The sequence below is a fragment of the Argentina silus genome (genome assembly GCF_951799395.1).
Source record: "Argentina silus genome assembly, chromosome: 18".
Classification (NCBI taxonomy): domain Eukaryota; kingdom Metazoa; phylum Chordata; class Actinopteri; order Argentiniformes; family Argentinidae; genus Argentina; species Argentina silus.
In genome coordinates, this window is record NC_139672.1 from 5,773,764 (window position 1) to 5,790,495 (window position 16,732).

Here is a 16,732-nt window from a genome sequence, read left to right on the forward strand (position 1 = left end):
TCTGCCTGAGCCTCTGTGTACCCTCTCTGCCATTGAAATACTCTAGTGAAATTAAACTAAACACTCAAACAGTCCTGGAAACAACATTGGAAAAAAAAAAAAACTTTAGAACTCTCTACTCAGAACTTTCAATCATACCCATTATTGTCAGTTAACAGTATGGCAGCTAAAAGGCAATTCAAATAATGCAGGATCTTCCAGCAACAGTGATTACTTTGGTATTAGTGCATAGGTGCTATATAAACTGTCATCGAGGGCAGCAGGATCAGGTTAGCATACATTGAGCCCCTTCACATAAGAGAAGGCCACACGAGCATGCTCTCAGACCTAGACCCTTTCAATACTTTCAAAATGCGTCCTTCTTTCTTGGAAGTGATCACTGACCTTACATGATTGGATTGGTCAAAGCAAGCTTTTCACTGATTTGCTTTCACCAATCAAGCCATGTCAAATTCGTGATTTCTTCGAGTAAGGATGCATTTTGAGAGTATCCCAAAAAAAAGGGCCCTTTGTCATAGAAAGGGGAGAGAGGCTGATCGTCACTGGAGGTGTCACTGTTTCCTCCAGGGTAACGCCACATCTCCTCCTATAGGAGGCGCTGTGTGAAAAGGGGCTCCGCGTCTTTCAGCGTGCAAAACTTTCAAAATAAAAGACCCGTGTGGGACTATGTTGGGCTGACAGGGCCTGGAAGACTCCACAGACCAGCCACGACACGAAACCACCATCTTCTTCTAAATCCTATCTTCCTTCTCCCGTCTTCTTCTCAGAGTACTTTTGAGTGAGTGCTTTTCATCTGCAAGACAAAAGGGTCATTGAGTAGATAGATTTCTCTCAGCATTTCATTCCCAACAAAAGTAGGTTGGGGAAAAAAATGACTCCACATACCCAGTTAGAGTGTTGTAACTTTCACACTAGCAGCATCATTTAGAGAAGAATCTGGAGGGGAAAACCAGGGTAAAAGATTAAGAGTCTGGAGGGTAGATCCAATGAATACAGCCCATCATAGCCAAAACAGTGATGTCTCTGCTAGTAATATTGTCTCTGATAGTAATATTGATGCTGCAGCTACTACTTCTAATACAATGATTTTATTTATTTATCCTTTATGTATTAAGGTTAGCCGCATTCAGATGGAATCTATTTTTCAAGAGAGACCTGGTCCAAGACAGCAGCCAAGGAGAACAATGTTTGAGAAAAATCACAAACGTCGACACACATACACAAGATACTTGTATGGTTACAGTACCTGTGACTGATCTAGGACGAGCCAGCGCTCTGTGGTGGTCTGCAGGTCCTGTCCACTAAGAGGCTCTCTGAGACGGACCCTCACCTCCACACGACCCCCCGTAGGCTTCCGACCATCCATAACCTGGGAACACGAACACACACACACACACACACACACACACACACACACACACACACACACACACACACACACACACACACACACACACACACACACACACAGTAATATTAGTACAACCACAGAGTAACTGAGCATTGGATAATATCATACATAGAGGAATCTCTTCACCATCTCAGTCTCACCTCTATGATCTCCCGTACTTCACTCTCCGTCTGTAGTTTCTCCAGCTTCAGTAGGGCCGTCCCGACAGGCTTGTCGCTCCGCAGGAAGCCACTGTCACATGACACACAACAATGACATCAACACACTGGGTACACACCTCAATGGTCTAACCTGGCTCCTTCTCCTTGCCTTCTCCCCTTCATCTTACTCTTCTGAAAACACAGGCTAGGTGAAAGTAATGTAAAGGACAACCACCACCAATCCCCTATAACCTGGCCCAGTCTTTAACCTGGCCCAGTCTTTAACCTGGCCCAGTCTTTAACCTGGCCCAGTCTTTAACCTGGCCTAGTCTTTAACCTGGCCTAGTCTTTAACCTGGCCTAGTCTTTAACCTGGCCTAGTCATTAACCTGGCCTAGTCTTTAACCTGGCCTAGTCATTAACCTGGCCTAGTCTTTACTTTCAAGTCAAAGTCAAAGTGGCTTTATTGTCAATTCTTCACATGTCAAGACATACAAAGGAATCGAGAGGACGTTTCTCACTCTCCCACGGTGAGACAGATAAAGTGCCCAGGCACAACAGATAACACATACTAAAAGTAAAACATTCAATAAAAATAATTTAAACAGTGCAAAAAGAGCAGTCAGTAAAGACAGTAAGTAGCAGCCAAATACTGTGTATTCTGTATAAAAAAAATAATAATAGTGCAATAGTGCATTGTAGCAATAGAATAGTGGATTGTCCAGGGTCCGTAGTGTTTTTTGGGGGGGGGGGGGGGCTGAAGGGTTGGGAGGGGGGGTGGTGGTTTCAGCTTCTTGACAGCTTGGAGGATGTGGCTGGGGGAAGTGAGGGGAGAGAATTTAGCTTCCTGACAGCTTGGGGTATGAAGCTTTTCGTGAGTCTGGTGGTGTGGGCACGGAGGCTCCTATACCTTCTTCCAGAAGGCAGGAGGCTGAACAGACTGTGTGCGGGGTGGCTTGCGTCGCTCACAATCGAGGTAGCTTTGCGGGTGAGGCGGGTGGAGTAAGTCTCTTGCAGGGAAGGGAGTGGGGCACCAATGATCTTAGCAGCTGTGTTCACAATGCGTTGCAGTGCTTTCCTACTGTGTTCGGTGCAGCTACCGCCCCACACAGTGATGCAGCTGGACAGGATGCTTTCAATGGTGCCTCGGTAGAATGTTGTCAGGATCGGTGTGGGAGCTTTCGCTCGCTTCAGCTTGCGGAGGAAGTAGAGGCGCCGCTGGGCTGTCTTCGCCAGTGATGCGGTGTTGGTGGTCCAGGAGAGGTCCTCACTGATGTGCACCCCCAGGAATTTGGTGCTGCTCACTCTCTCCACAGCAGCACCATCGATGGTCAGTGGTGGGTGTTCGGTGTGCCCTCTCCGGAAGTCGACCACAATCTCCTTCGTTTTGCTGACATTCAGCAGGAGGTTGTTGTCTCTGCACCACGTGGTCAGAAGGTTGACCTCCTTTCTATAGTGGGTCTCGTCGTTCTTGGAGATGAGACCCACCAGAGTTGTGTCGTCCGCAAACTTCACCATGTGATTGGTGCTGTGGGTTGATGTGCAGTCGTGAGTCAGCAGGGTGAAGAGCAGGGGACTGAGCACACAGCCTTGGGGGGCCCCTGTGCTGAGTGTGATGCTGCTCGAGGTGTTGTTGCCGACTCGTACTGCTTGTGGTCTCTCGCTGAGGAAGTCCAGCAGCCAGTTGCAGAGGGAGGTGTTGAGCCCCAGCTGGTCCAGTTTACAGATCAGTTGTTGCGGGATTATGGTGTTAAATGCTGTCCATCAACCGGCCTAGTCATTAACCTGGCCTAGTCTTTAACCTAGCCTAGTCATTAACCTGGCCTAGTCTTTAATCTGGCCTAGTCTTTCATGTGATTGCACATGGATGAAAGAAAAAGAGAAAAGTGGAGCCACTTTAGACTATTGAAATGCACCCCTGTCCCCTCACATATCCTCCACCTTCACAGAAGGACTGGACTCACCCTTTGTGCAGCACCTCCAGTTTGAGGCCTTTGGACTGCACCACCCTCTTGAAGCCTCTGTGGTTACGGTTGATGGACAGCGTGAAGCTCTGGTTGTACTCTGGAGTCATAGAGACACAAACCATACATTACAGGTGTAAATACTGTAACACACAAACTAACACACCAGTGCAGACTGTGATGCATAAACAGCCAGTCAGTAGAAATAACAGACCGATGAATATCCATACGGTCCTATGCTTTACCTGGAGAGTTAGTGTTTTTGATGACAGCAGTTTTGTGTTTCTGTGGTTGCTCCTAGGATGAACACAGAAGGAAACATTACTTCAGCTGGCGACGGCTTGAATGAGCTACAGTAGCTTTGATTGGAACGATGTCTACATTTTCCACGAGACCTGACAACACAGTTAGCTTCCACAGGAAATAGGAGGAGGGGGGGGGTATGGGGCACCGTTTTAGCCCACTTACCGTACTGGGGTAGGGGAAGTCAAATTTGACGTATGCATCCAGGTCATTTGTTTGTATACCTGAGGAAGGAAGAGCACAGAGAGGTAGAATCTGCTAGGTATGACCATTGTGTGTAATATTAAGCATCTGACTGGTACAAAGGTAGGATATAAAGGGTTGTGGGTATTATTTGGGTATGTAGAGATGAAGAGAAGCCAATGTTACCTTGAGGAGCAGGCAGGTTCATTCCTCTCACTACAACCACTACCATCTCAGTGCTGCTGAGCTCTGGAAATATCCTGGAGGAAGAGAAGAGAGAGAGAGGGTGGTGGTCAGATACAGTCTACAGGAAGGAAACAAAGGTGGGAAGAGAGAGGGAGAGAAGCTTCTTAGGTAGAGGTCTTTTAGGTTCACACAATACAAGGTACAGGCCTAATCCTTCGATAGACTCATGCCAACCTGACAGTGTTGTAGGTCCTCTGCTCAAAGTGGTGTTTGGGCGGATCCAACCCCTTAGACTGAGACAGCTTCAAGATCTCCAGACTCTTCTTACAGCTGTTCGCCAATTTCTCAAACCTGACAAACACACAAGGAACATCACCACCGGGACAACACTCAACTCTACAACTGAACAGGGTGTTAAAGTTTGTGTTAGTTCACGGTGCTGTAGTTTGTGTTTGTTTGTGTACTGTAACTTGCGGTGGTGTTGAGTGATTTCATATGCAGGCTGGATGCATTATGAGGGGCTTACTTGGTGGTCTCTGTGATGTTACCCAGGTGGGTGAACTGCTTGGCATAAGTCATGCATTTCTGAAGAGGAGGGAAAGAAGACCGTCATCTATTAGTAAAAAAAGTACAGTTAGTGCTTGGTCATTAAGACACCACCACCACCACACTGTAACAACAAGATGTTCCACAGAACCTCATACTGCTCCTTCAGTATCTTGGCGAGTTGCGAGTAAACCTCCTCGGCCCTCTCTGAGATCTGGACGTCACTGTGGTGTACCAGGATGAAGTCCTCGTCTTCGTCACCAGGGGGCGATGGTACCTAGAGCCCAGCAGAGAGGTACACGTGTTTTAGGGTTCTCTCTCCAGCCATTAGGGTTGAGGAGTCAATTGCCCAACCCTATATGTACATCTAGCCCCTACCCACAAGGCACTAATGAAAATGTGATAATTGAATATGGAGAAATTAACGCAGGACTACAAGTACATGTGATAGAATGCCCCTGTGAGTGACATTTCTCTCCATCTGTCAGGGTGCTGACCTTGCTTATGTCCACAGTCTTGCCGCTGCGAGCGGCCTCGATCATGGGGTCGAAGCCCCTGGCGGCCCGCAGGAAACTCCTGGCCTGCTCCATGTCGTTCTTCTGCTTGGCCTGCAGTGCTGCCTTCATGTACTGCTTCTTACGGCCTTCCAGGAAGTCCAGCTGCTGTACCACTACAGGATGGGGGGGGGGGGGTCACAAGGAAATGAGATCGACAATCAGCTGTAAATGTTGGGAAATATCACATGAGGGGACAATGTCGTTTGTCAGATGTTCATGCATGGTGACAGTAGGTGTCATGTCAGAGTAGTGATCAAGTTGACCTACTGTTGAGTACACTACTGTTGAGTACACTAGTGGAGATATCTTGACTGACCTGTGGGGGAAAGGCCCTCTTTCTGGGATATCCTGTCTGGGGAGGGTGAGGGGGTTCTCTTGGGCCCCTGTGCTGTGGGTGGTACAGCCAACATGGGCGTCTTTGGCTTCTGTGGAACAGGAGGCTTGCTCTGTAAAGACACACAGTGGACACAGTCAACACTCTATTAAGATCACACAACTGAACACTTGTTATTAGACGTCATAAACAGCAGAATATGATCACATGATGTTGTTAATTCAGGGTTGAAACAGCCCAACCACCTCCTGCTCTTTCTCTCCATCTTTATCCTCTTCCTCCTCCCCCATCTCTGTGGCTTCCTCAGAGGCCAGCTTATCGGCTGCCTCCAGCACAGCAGCAAATCCCTGCTCAGCTCCTGCCGCCTTCTGGCCCGGGATTGGAGGAAACCCTGTGGGACCCAGACACCATTTCTTTAACTTACTAGCGTAAATAACCAACTCAACAGTTTCAACTACTACTACTACAGTACCACTACAATATGACATACATAACAATATTAAGGGCTTCACAGGTTCTTACCTGGGGGGACTGGTAGCTCATCAAAGTTGACTGCTTTTCCTGCCTTATGGGCACGGATGGCACTCTGGTATTGCTGTGGAGGGAAGGTCAAAGTTTATTTGGAGCGGAACATGTCATGACTATTGTCTTTTATCTAAAAATCGGATAATTGTGCATCGCCAATCATACAAGGCTTGGCTCAATGTAGCGGTACATGGTTCGGCCTGGGGCTCACCTTGGCAATGCGGTCGTGCATACGGGCCTTGCGGTCGTCCCCGCTTGCCTTGGCCTGGGCGCAGGCCTCCAGGTACTTGGCTCTTCTCTGCTCCAGGGCCTCCAGGACATCCTTGGGCTGGGCTGGGGCCGCAGAGGCTGCGGAGGCCGCTGGGGCTGGAGAAGTTAGAGAGCATCCTAAATAAATCTTAAAGCTCATCTTATTGCTGATAGAATTACTTAGATCCTTATGACATCATGACCCTTGATTGAGAGAGAGAGAACTAGGGAAAGACACAAATATGAAGTCACTAGGCAACGGGAATGTTGTTGTCACCTGGTTCTGTGGAGGCAGGGTAGGTGACGTTGGTAGTTTTCTCCAGGGCAGACTCCTTCACTGCAACAGATGAGCTCAAGCTCTGCTTCCCGCCTAATGACAGAGAAACAGGTGTTTATGAAAACATCACACACCCGTAGCCTTATAATGATGTTAGGTATGTTAATATCAAATTAGAAGACAGATAACAGACGTTCATCCAAATACATTTCACTCAAGGCAAATACACCAATTAAATCAATATTTTTCAATGTGCTGGCTTTAACAATGTGCTGTAGTGTTAATTCTACAAAGTGACTATTACTTAATACCTGGTAAACAGGGGTAAATATCCGAAGCCATTTTACATAGTGCCATTTGAAATAAAAAACATAGTAACAGCTGAGACAACAATCGATGACCTTCTATCAGCCCTTACCCTCCGCTGGGGATGAAGGCAGGCCACTCAGGTCCACTGCCTGCCCCTTCTCCAATGCTTCGATCACCGCCTCAAACCTCTGCACCAAAATAAAACAACATCATCATCATAATGGTTGTCTTTGTTTTCTTCCTACACGGTTGGCATGCTTCAGATAGCTCAGGCAATTCTGGGGTAAACAAGGCAATGAGAGAAGGCAGCCAGCAAGGGACAGACAGAGGAACTCAAACATCAGGTTAACAAGCATGCTGCTCAGCCTCCTGTCACATTCCAGAGACTCTCCATGCATTCAGTTGGGAAGAGTAGAGAACTACAGCTAATTTGCAAACTGAAATATATCAGTAAGGACCGTATGATAAACCACACTACTTGGTGGCCTCTGATACACTATAAATACAAAGCCAAGGGATTCGCTGTTAGATTACTGATCCAGTGTTCGGAAGCAAAACACCACAAATAGACATATACCGTACATGGCAAGAAAAAAAACTAAGTTTCAATTATTTATAATGAAAACAACCTACACCACTTGCAATTCCTGTAAAAGTATATAAATAATTATTTTTTTGGGGGGGGGGGGGGGGGTTTCATCATTCTGAAAAACAGTGGTCATTCGTCATAATTTGCACATTTTACTCACCCACACACAAGACACAAACACTCCATAAGGTATTCCTTTGTTTTCCATTTACCTTGCTAGTCCTTATGCACAGCTTTGCTTGGTCTATGTCTCCCTGCTGCTTGGCTCTTAGTGCTGCCATCTTGTACTCTTTCTGCCGTTCCAAAAGCATTGCCTTGGTGGCCTCGCCCACTGTGGGTTTGTGAGAGAGAGTGAGAGAGAGAGAGGGAGAGAAAGAGAGAGAGGGAGGGAGACACACACACACAATGAACGCCTGTATTCATTACACATCCAGGGGTATAGTGCAGTCCATCTTTAAAGAAGAGTAAAAGGCCAGGTCTGACTGGCTTATTAGAAATCAATAAACACAAGTCATAAATATGTGAAATGAAAATGGCGGCAAAGGGAGAGGCACAGTTGCACTGCAATAAAAAAGGTACCTGTCACCAAAGTAACAGCTCTGATGATTGGCTGATGAATTCGTGCCAACTAAAACTGACATTTTGACTGACTTGTATTAGACTGGCCAGTCTGCTCCTCTCTCTCCTCCTCCTCTGGAGTGGGCTGGCAGCTCACAGTGGCCAGGGTGGCCGCCTCATTGCTGGGCTCTGTCTGGGGTGAGACGGGCGACGTCACTGTAGCAGCCTCAGGCTCCCCCAGCTGCTCTGGAGGTGTTAGCTCAGGTGATGTTGTTACAGGTGCAGCGGGCCTTGGGGGGGCACCAGGGCCCCCACAGGAAACAGGTGGGGGGATACCTGCCTCGTCCACCATCCTCCCATTTTTGACTGAGGTTAGCATGGACTCCAGGGTCTGCAGAGAAACACAAAGTGATAGGAGGCAGGGACATTCAGAACATCCTTCCTTGTACTGCAAATAACTTGGTGTGGAACATCACATAAATCTTTCGCCATTCTGCGAGTATTTTTCAGTACATGAATGTAATCAACCCCTTAAATTTGAGGTATATGTGAATTTGGAGAGATCCAAAATGGTAACATCGCCAACCTTTAGGCCCCTGTCAAATCTCCGGGCTTTAGACGACTCCCCTGATGACTTGGCGTTCTTTATGGCAGTCTTGTACATGGCTATTCTCTCCTCCAGGGTGTGCTGGAGACTTCCTGGAGCTGAGACGACCCCTGCTTCCTGGTGTTAGGAATAAGAACATGGTTTTGTCCTCATCATGCATGCACACGATACCGGTACACATGAGGCAGCTCTCCAAACAAAACACAAACCACCTGACACTGAGAGTTCCAGATGAGTGTATTTTGCACTGATATGTGAAGTATAGGATTTGTTGGACAATCACAATGGTTTTGCTGATGTTACTGATAGTGTGTATAGGCAGAAGAGACGTGTGATGTACCTGCAGTGGTGATTCTGGTGTTCCTGCTTCAGACGTTTTAACTGAGACAGGGGAGGTTGCTACAGCATCCTCTACTTCTTCCTCACCCACCACTTCCTGCAGCTCCGCCTGGTAAGACAGGCATAAGACAAGAATTCAAAACACCTACCCAAATGTTCCATAAGTGAAGAAGTATGAAAATGAATTTAGCTGACACAAACAGTTACCAATAAGTCTTCATCATCTTCCAGGTTGTCGTCGTCCTCATCATCATCATAGTCTCTCATACATTCCTCTGCCATTCTTGCAATATCTTCCATTGGCAATGGGGCTAAAAAGGGACATCAAATATCAAATAATTCACTGATATACAAGTGTGTGAAACAGACTTGTTTCACACACTTCAATTCATTGATCTTCATGGTGCAATAATTTACTAAAGCAGGCATCATAGCTAGGAGGAGGAAATTGAGTCCATCCTTCAAACGACCAAATAACAGCTCATACACTCACTCTTGGCTTTTGGTTTTCGCTTCCCACCCGCAGGTTTGTTCCCTGTGATGGCAGCTAACTCAGCCTCTAAATCAGGGTCGTCCAGGTTTTGATCCACACCCAGCATGTCTTCCGGGTTGAAGTCTAAAAATAAACCCATCTGAAACAAGGTAAACAGTTAGGCCACTGAGGTCTTCGTGTCAAGTTGCCACATCACATTGCTCCAGTGATTCCATCTCCTTTAGGGACCATAACAAACGCCTTCTTACCTGTTTTGCTGCAGCAGCACCCTGCCCCTTGGCCACTGGTGCCCGCTTATTCTTTTTACCAAACATGTTGCTTGTTTCACCCTCAAGCAACAGCACGAATTAGATGCAACTCGTCGCTTATGTGAACGGAAGAGAAAAAGAACATAGACCAAAGAATAAGTATTCGCTTCTATGCTACTGTCAACAACTGTGTGAGGTCATGTGAACATCGCAATGGTCGGCACCACCACCACCACCCAAACAAAGCTAGTTTATTAGCTAGCCTAGAGAGGGCTTCCGAAAAGCAAAAGTCGCTAGCGCTAGCTAACTTTACAGCTAGCCTATCACGGCTTTAGTGATCACTATGCTCACTTACCACTAGTGGTGCGTAGCAAATGATATTATCGTAGCTTAGACGATCCTATTGCCTTGTATCACGGGAACACCAACTACTTGCTAGCAAGCAGCGTCGAATTTTAGGTTAGCCACAATGTTTTGACACTTGCTTGCCTGCTTGAGAATCATTCGTGCGTAATGTTTGCGCAGACGGCAGAACCTGGATGGGTGCGTTCCAGAAACCAGACAGAATACCTCGAGAGACTATAGCAGTGATGTCTGATGCATTTTGTTTTAATCAGGGGAGGCTAGTGGAGGTAGAGATCGGAGGACGGGATCATTGTAATGCATGGAACGGAATGAGGAATGGTATCCAAGTTTGATACCATTCTTCATTCCGTCCCATGCATTACAATGAGCCTGTCCTCCGATTTCAATCTCCACCAGCCTCCACTGATTTTTATGAATATGACCAAGTGTCGTAACTAAGTCAATATCATTACATTAACGTAAGAATCATTACATAGAACCATTACATTAATGGTTCATACATTAAATTAAAGAAGTTTTTTTTTTTTTTTTTTTTTTTACTATTCTGGTAGAAAAGGGGGATACCACTTGGATGGGTGACGAGCGTGAATTCTGTCTGCGCAGCGTGGAATACCGTTTGACTTCTCTAACACACCAGAGACTTCTGTAGGCCAATCACGGCCGTTTCCTTTCCACTTTCGTTATGGCCGAGACCACCGGTATTTAAATTGATGGGCGGGATATTATTATTTTTTGCCCAGACATGATATTCAGATATTGGAGGAAAGTAAGAAGACTTTCTCTCAATATTTAGTTTATTCACTTATGGAAGAAGAATACTGCAGAATATCGTAAATAACCCTCGGGTTTAAGAGGTAATCTTTTACTTGTCATAGGCTCCGCTCCGTTTATCTCTGGGTGAATCTAGTAGAAAATCAAATCTGTTTGTAGGTGGTCTGGCGTTTGATCTCTTAGTTATGGAAACATTCAAACACACAATAATCATCACTGCTGGGGCAAAGGAAATACCCTACTGTATACAATCACTCTCTCACACACAGTTTAAGCAAATTGTATATCTTATCTTATCTATTTAGATTTATTTATTTTTAAAAATTTTTACTTTGAATCAGACCAACTCTTGTATGAATGTGAAATTACACGATAGTTAAGCTACATCCTGTTTAGCTACGTACGTCCTGTCAACATTACAGAAGACAAACAATAGTCGGATCCCACCTTTAGTAGGCGTCGACCAAATGCTACGTATACCTGTGTATTTGAGGGGAAAATAATGACAATATTGACATGATAATCTAGATAATTTGCGTTGTTTTTGAGAGCAGAGTCGCAGCTGATTTCACTGAGAGCCTCACCGAGATTTCCGTAAATTGATGTAGCCTAGTATGTGGGTTAAAAAAGGAAAATAAATAGAAAACAAGCAAATTGACATGCTATATCTTTAAGGTATAATTATCAGTAGACTTCGTCATCTGCTATTTCCAGGAAGTATGTATGCATGATAAAAGCTTGTATACAAACCGGTTGACTGTTTGAGTCATGAGAAATATAGAATTTATTAGGAACACTATACTAATACTGGGTAGGGCCTCCCTTTGCTCTCAAAACAGCCGCATTTCTTCGTGGCATTGATTCCACAAGATGTTGGAAACATTCCTAATAATAAAAGATTATAGTGTATTACACATGTATTGGACTGAAAAAAATTAGAATATGGGTCCATGAAAGTTCCGGTGGGAAGTTGTCAGTAGAATAACCACAACAAGTAAGTTTGAAAAGAAATGAGTGTCTTCAGGATGGTGCTAGGTGGAAGTCGTGCCCGTGGGGGTCATAATGCGCTGAAGGGCAGGCATTGAACTACACAGAAGAAGACGTGTGTCTCAATGAAAAAGGGGTACAACATATTCAACAGACTGCCTTGTAAATGAGTGTGTTAGACGTGAACAGGAAATAGGCTCATCTCTGGACTACATTTTGACGACAAAGCTTCGGCTACTTATTGTCTTTGACATTGTCTCCCAACAGGTTTTGTCATCTGGTGGCACATACCTGACGCCAGTCTTTTGACTAGTGCTTTGACCAGTAAATGACGTGAGGCAATGGGGGATCAAACGAAGAAAAAAATGAAGACACAAACAGTGGACACATTTGTTACGGTATTTTGTAGTAAATAATAAAATCTTTCATAAGTTCTACAATTTGATATTGAGATTTTAGCTTTTTAGAATGAACTGACTCTGTACTAGGACTGGTAATGTACTGGTATGTTTTCTATTACAGAGGACTCCTGGTCAGAGTGACTCCTCAGACAACCAGCAAAACAGACCTAGCCAATCAATCGACCCTGATGCTAAGGTTAGACACGCATTCATCTGTTGATATTTCATTGACAGTTGATCCTCTTACAAGTAGCCTGAATCAGTTTCATTTTATAATCAAATATTTATACAATTTGTTCCCAAGTATTCCCATTTAGCATGATAATAATAGGTGCTTTATTAACTTATTATTATGATTTATAACAAATTATTATTATTATTATTATTATTATTATTATTATTATTATTATTAGTGTCTCTGGTAAAACAGAGTTTTAATTTTGGGGTAAAAAACTGTTACAAAAAAGTGGGTTAACTTAGAGCTTTCACACCAGAAGTAAAACTTTCACACCATGAAACATGTTCTGATATATGATCTGGAAGTTGCCAATCATCACTCCATTGCGTTAAAAGAAACCTGTCACATTACTCAAATTGTATCCCCTGTATTCCAAGGATGACCCGAACTTCTAGGAAGGTCGGAGATCATATGAATGATGAATTTGTGGCAAATATTGTATAATGTGAATGCAGCTTTAGAGCATAGCTTATGCTAAGTTCAGTTTTACTTTGTCAAATGTTCTGTTCATCAAACAGATTGTTTTCATTAAAGGCACAATCCTTAATATTTCCTGCTGTTCAATGGTTGTTGATTATATTGAGACTTGAAAGGATCTATCTTTTGCAAGTGATATTGCTGATATTAGTGCGTTATGCCAAGACTAGAGAGAGAATGTTTTTTTAGTGTCCACAAAGTCATTGTACATATCGCAGCCACAGGCTGACTTACAGGTACAATTTACAATTCACAGACATTTATACTGACTACCCTGTGATTTTGTCTTTTGTCTGTGAGGTGGAAAGTCAGAAATATTAACTTGAAACTGAACTGAAAAAGGAACTTGAAGGAACTGAATATACGTTACTGTCCAATGTTTTACCACCTTACAGAATGTTTCTGTCCACAGGAAGAAGCACATAAAAAACATTCGTTTGAATACCGCTTACAAGATATAAAGAAAATCAGAGTCACATGCGATAGATCTGTGACAGTCCTGGATGCCCTTAAAACAAGCAAGAACTTTAGAGACAAGATGAAAAAGAACGAGGGGAAAGAGATTGTCATCGAAAGAGGGAAGGGGCAAAGGGCAGCTTTTAACACACAATCCCCATGCCATCTAATTGATGATCATGAGCTACTGACAATAAGCTTCATCAGAGCTGCAGAAGTGGGCAGTTCCTCAGCTAACGGCAGTTCCTCAGCTAAAAAAGACCCACATTACAAAAGCAGGAAGTTATCTGATGAGTGGATAACTTTCAATGTTGAAACAAAGGGAGGAGCAAAAATCATTAATAAAGTTATGAAAAATCCAGTGCTAAAGACAAAAGTGAGGCAGGTTTGTGTATCCGCATACAAAGGGGAAAGAGTCAGGCAAGCTTTGAAGAGAGATGGGCGGTTTGCCAAAACCATCTTCACAAAAGGCTGTGTTCTCTCAGAGCCAGCGATAGATGTCACCACTGAAATGTCCAGTCTTGTTGATGATCTTGAGGGCAGAAGTTTTCAAGTGACACAATACAGTAGTTTGAATCAGCCAGACAGTCAGGATTGTTATGTGAGTCCAGCATCTTCCTCAACTTTAAAAGCAGATTCTGAAAATTCCCCACAACAATCTACTACACTTGAACCAAAAGAGACCCATTTGTCCCCACAACGCTGTGGTCCTTCGCTGGCAAAGGAAACATGGCATGAGATTCCAAACTCGAACAAAATCATTCAAATCTTGCGTTCACAGTTTGCAGATTCAGTCGAACATATGAAAACTAGAGAGAATCTGCACAACTCTGCAGATGTGCAATGCTTCCTTAGAAAGGAGTTTGGGAAGAATACCCAGAACTGCCTTGAGGTTAAAAGAGTGAAGAAACTGATGAGGTTGAGTGCATCTGTTTGTCAGGTGCGAATTGATGGTACAGCAATGGGAACTGGCTTTCTTCTGTTTGAAAACTTCGTCCTCACAAATGGTCATGTGGTGAATTCAATATATGACCAACACACAAGGCAGCTGCAAAACTCAGTAACTGTCACTTTTGAATTTGAGGACCTAGGCATGACAGTTAGGCAAATACCAGTGAAAAAGGAGGTTGTTGCCTATGAGTACAATAAGAATGTGATTCGTTGTTTTCCTGACATGGCTTTGCTGGAGCTCAAACCAGACCCTGCCTTCTCATTACCTCCTGGCTTGCTTAGCTACTTCAGCTTTCCGCGTGCAGAGGCTGGCATATGCATCATTGGACACCCTGAGGGCGGGGTGAAAAAAATAGACCCCTGCATTATCATTAAACCTGAGGATCGTGCAGAAGCTGCTCAAAGCCATTACAATGAAAATATGGATTACCTGCATGTAATCTCTGAAAGATATTTTATGGAGAAATGGGACATAGATACAAGTCTAAAGAGTGACAATCGTAGGATCACTTATGACTCCTGTTTCTTTCATGGAGCCTCTGGCTCACCTGTCTTCGATGAGCACTGCCAGCTGATTGCTATGCACACAGCAGGCTATGCCTACAAGGGCAAAAAGCAAAGAACACAGAGCGTCATTGAGTACGCTATCCCATTATCACTCACACTTGAGAGTATCGTCACTGAATTGGTGCTTAGGGGGGAGGGGGATGTGATCAACACATTCCGGATCCAGGGGAAAATAAATAGCGACGTAGGTAAAGTACTAAATACCATTAAAGAGAGGATTGGCCGAGAACACCCCTGGTTCAATGAATCTATGGAGAATTCAGTACATACTCAGCAGGGTTGCTTGTCAGGAATCCAGCAGGGAGAGGTGGTCATCCCTGTGAGAGATGAAGCCATGGATGTTGAGTAAAGCTGACAAATCTGGTCTGCTGTACTGCAATACATCTGGGACTGTTATGGGACAGTGTGTGTGTCTACCTGATCTTATTATATTTCTATTCTAAACCACAAAAGATGCATGTATCTATATTTCCTCTATATTTCATTTGTTTGTACTTTATGTTCGCTGATGAAATGGAAGAGAACATTGAAAGAACATTCAAATCTATGGTTCTGGATAGCTTTACTGTGACAGAGAAGAACAATTTAATCTGTGTTCTATTCATACTTTTTATTTTATCCACAATATGTCTTGGTATTCATGTTATTGTGTTCATTATCACTTTGAATCACTGTTTAAGGCCTGATATTGACCTGATATTGGCCAATGATGGCTACTGTATGGATATTTTGTTTGATTGAATAAAATGCACCTGAGAAGATACTTTGTTTTGTCACACTTGTGTCCATACACATACATAGTCCATACACATACATAGTCCATACACATACATAGTCCATGCAATTTCTTCAGGAATTTCGCAGTTTTGCATTATTGTATTTTTTGTCATTTACTGAAAAAGTTTAGCCACTGAGATTGAATAAAAAAAACAGATCCAAACATTATAATTGTAAACATATAGTTTAATTTCTTCAATAGGATATGCCACAATCATCTGGCAATGACAGTCATGGCCATAAAATAGTTATATTATGTTCAACAAAAGCCTGGTCCATGATCAGTACTGTTATCACCATACTTTAGTGTAAATGATAATTAGTGATAATTAAAAAATGATAATTAATCAACCTTTTACATGATAGTTGATTCTAAATCCTAGATTCTAGAATAGAATCTTGTATGACAAACTTGCTGGAGTAGCATTGTACACTACCACCTAGAGGTGGTTTTGCCACAACAATTCTGTAAATATTCTGGAGCGTTCACAGTCAAAGAACCCCTTCACAATAAACAAATCTGTTGTGGCAAATGTGTTGTAAGGTGTTGTAGAAACCTGAACAGGGTCTTAGAATTCACATCTCTGTTGTTGCTGCTGAGCAGTTTGGTGTAGGAGGTGCCGATAGAGCGCCCATGTCGATACACCATCACCTCCAGCACGTACTCATCCACCTTCACCACAACGGTAGTCATTTTCTCAGTGGACATGAGGAAGACCATGGTGAATAGCACCACCTCAAACACAGGGCTGACCCCGATGAAGCAGCCGCCCACTTCTTCATCAAGTCTTCATCATCTTCAAGGTTGTCATCGTCCTACTCATCATAGTCCTCTGCCATTCTTGTTTTGTCAAAAGCAAATGCTGCACTCAAAGACACACAGACAGACAATATTTAGACAATTACAAATACATATATTGATTT

The 16,732-nt window shown here is 43.8% G+C and overlaps 2 protein-coding genes across 4 annotated transcripts; one reads left to right on the top strand and one right to left on the bottom strand.

Moving 5' to 3' along the window:
* Positions 1-104: 104 nt before the first annotated feature.
* cc2d1b (coiled-coil and C2 domain containing 1B) lies at positions 105-10,297 on the bottom strand. Of its 2 annotated transcripts, none has more exons than XM_083690638.1 (26): positions 10,173-10,297; positions 9,818-9,933; positions 9,570-9,708; positions 9,284-9,387; positions 9,078-9,185; positions 8,717-8,854; positions 8,224-8,521; positions 7,785-7,903; positions 7,093-7,171; positions 6,675-6,767; positions 6,360-6,514; positions 6,146-6,218; positions 5,869-6,014; positions 5,606-5,735; positions 5,230-5,402; positions 4,884-5,009; positions 4,713-4,771; positions 4,421-4,537; positions 4,187-4,260; positions 3,983-4,041; positions 3,760-3,811; positions 3,515-3,614; positions 1,552-1,642; positions 1,247-1,369; positions 886-936; positions 105-793 (listed from the first exon to the last, which is right to left on the bottom strand). In XM_083690638.1, the coding sequence occupies exons 2-25, from the start codon at positions 9,881-9,883 to the stop codon at positions 925-927; spliced, it is 2,634 nt and encodes an 877-aa protein (XP_083546764.1). In that variant the 5' UTR covers positions 9,884-9,933; positions 10,173-10,297; the 3' UTR covers positions 105-793; positions 886-924. The 2 variants fall into 2 exon arrangements, with proteins under 2 accessions (XP_083546764.1, XP_083546763.1); XM_083690637.1 differs by having other exon boundaries at positions 8,212-8,521.
* Positions 10,298-11,416: 1,119 nt separating this feature from the next.
* Positions 11,417-16,004, top strand: LOC310819045 (serine protease FAM111A-like). Of its 2 annotated transcripts, none has more exons than XM_083690251.1 (4): positions 11,417-11,548; positions 12,209-12,339; positions 12,464-12,538; positions 13,470-15,995. In XM_083690251.1, exons 2-4 carry the CDS (start codon positions 12,283-12,285, stop codon positions 15,378-15,380), a joined length of 2,043 nt encoding a protein of 680 aa, XP_083546377.1. In that variant the 5' UTR covers positions 11,417-11,548; positions 12,209-12,282; the 3' UTR covers positions 15,381-15,995. The 2 variants fall into 2 exon arrangements, with proteins under 2 accessions (XP_083546377.1, XP_083546378.1); XM_083690252.1 differs by lacking the exon at positions 11,417-11,548 and adding an exon at positions 11,778-12,077 and having other exon boundaries at positions 13,470-16,004.
* The last annotated feature ends 728 nt before the right edge of the window (positions 16,005-16,732 follow it).

Excerpts from the sequence above, each read along its gene's own strand:
- LOC310819045 (XM_083690251.1), top strand. The coding sequence starts at position 12,283 with ATGGGGGATCAAACGAAGAAAAAAATGAAGACACAAACAGTGGACACA. Across the intron at positions 12,340-12,463 it reads CAGTGGACACATTTGTTACG|AGGACTCCTGGTCAGAGTGA; the intron begins GTATTTTGTAGT and ends TTTCTATTACAG. Across the intron at positions 12,539-13,469 it reads CAATCGACCCTGATGCTAAG|GAAGAAGCACATAAAAAACA; the intron begins GTTAGACACGCA and ends TTCTGTCCACAG.
- cc2d1b (XM_083690637.1), bottom strand. The coding sequence starts at position 9,883 with ATGTTTGGTAAAAAGAATAAGCGGGCACCAGTGGCCAAGGGGCAGGGT. Across the intron at positions 6,219-6,359 it reads TGCACGACCGCATTGCCAAG|CAATACCAGAGTGCCATCCG; the intron begins GTGAGCCCCAGG and ends TTCCCTCCACAG. Across the intron at positions 4,261-4,420 it reads AGGACCTACAACACTGTCAG|GATATTTCCAGAGCTCAGCA; the intron begins GTTGGCATGAGT and ends CTCTTCCTCCAG.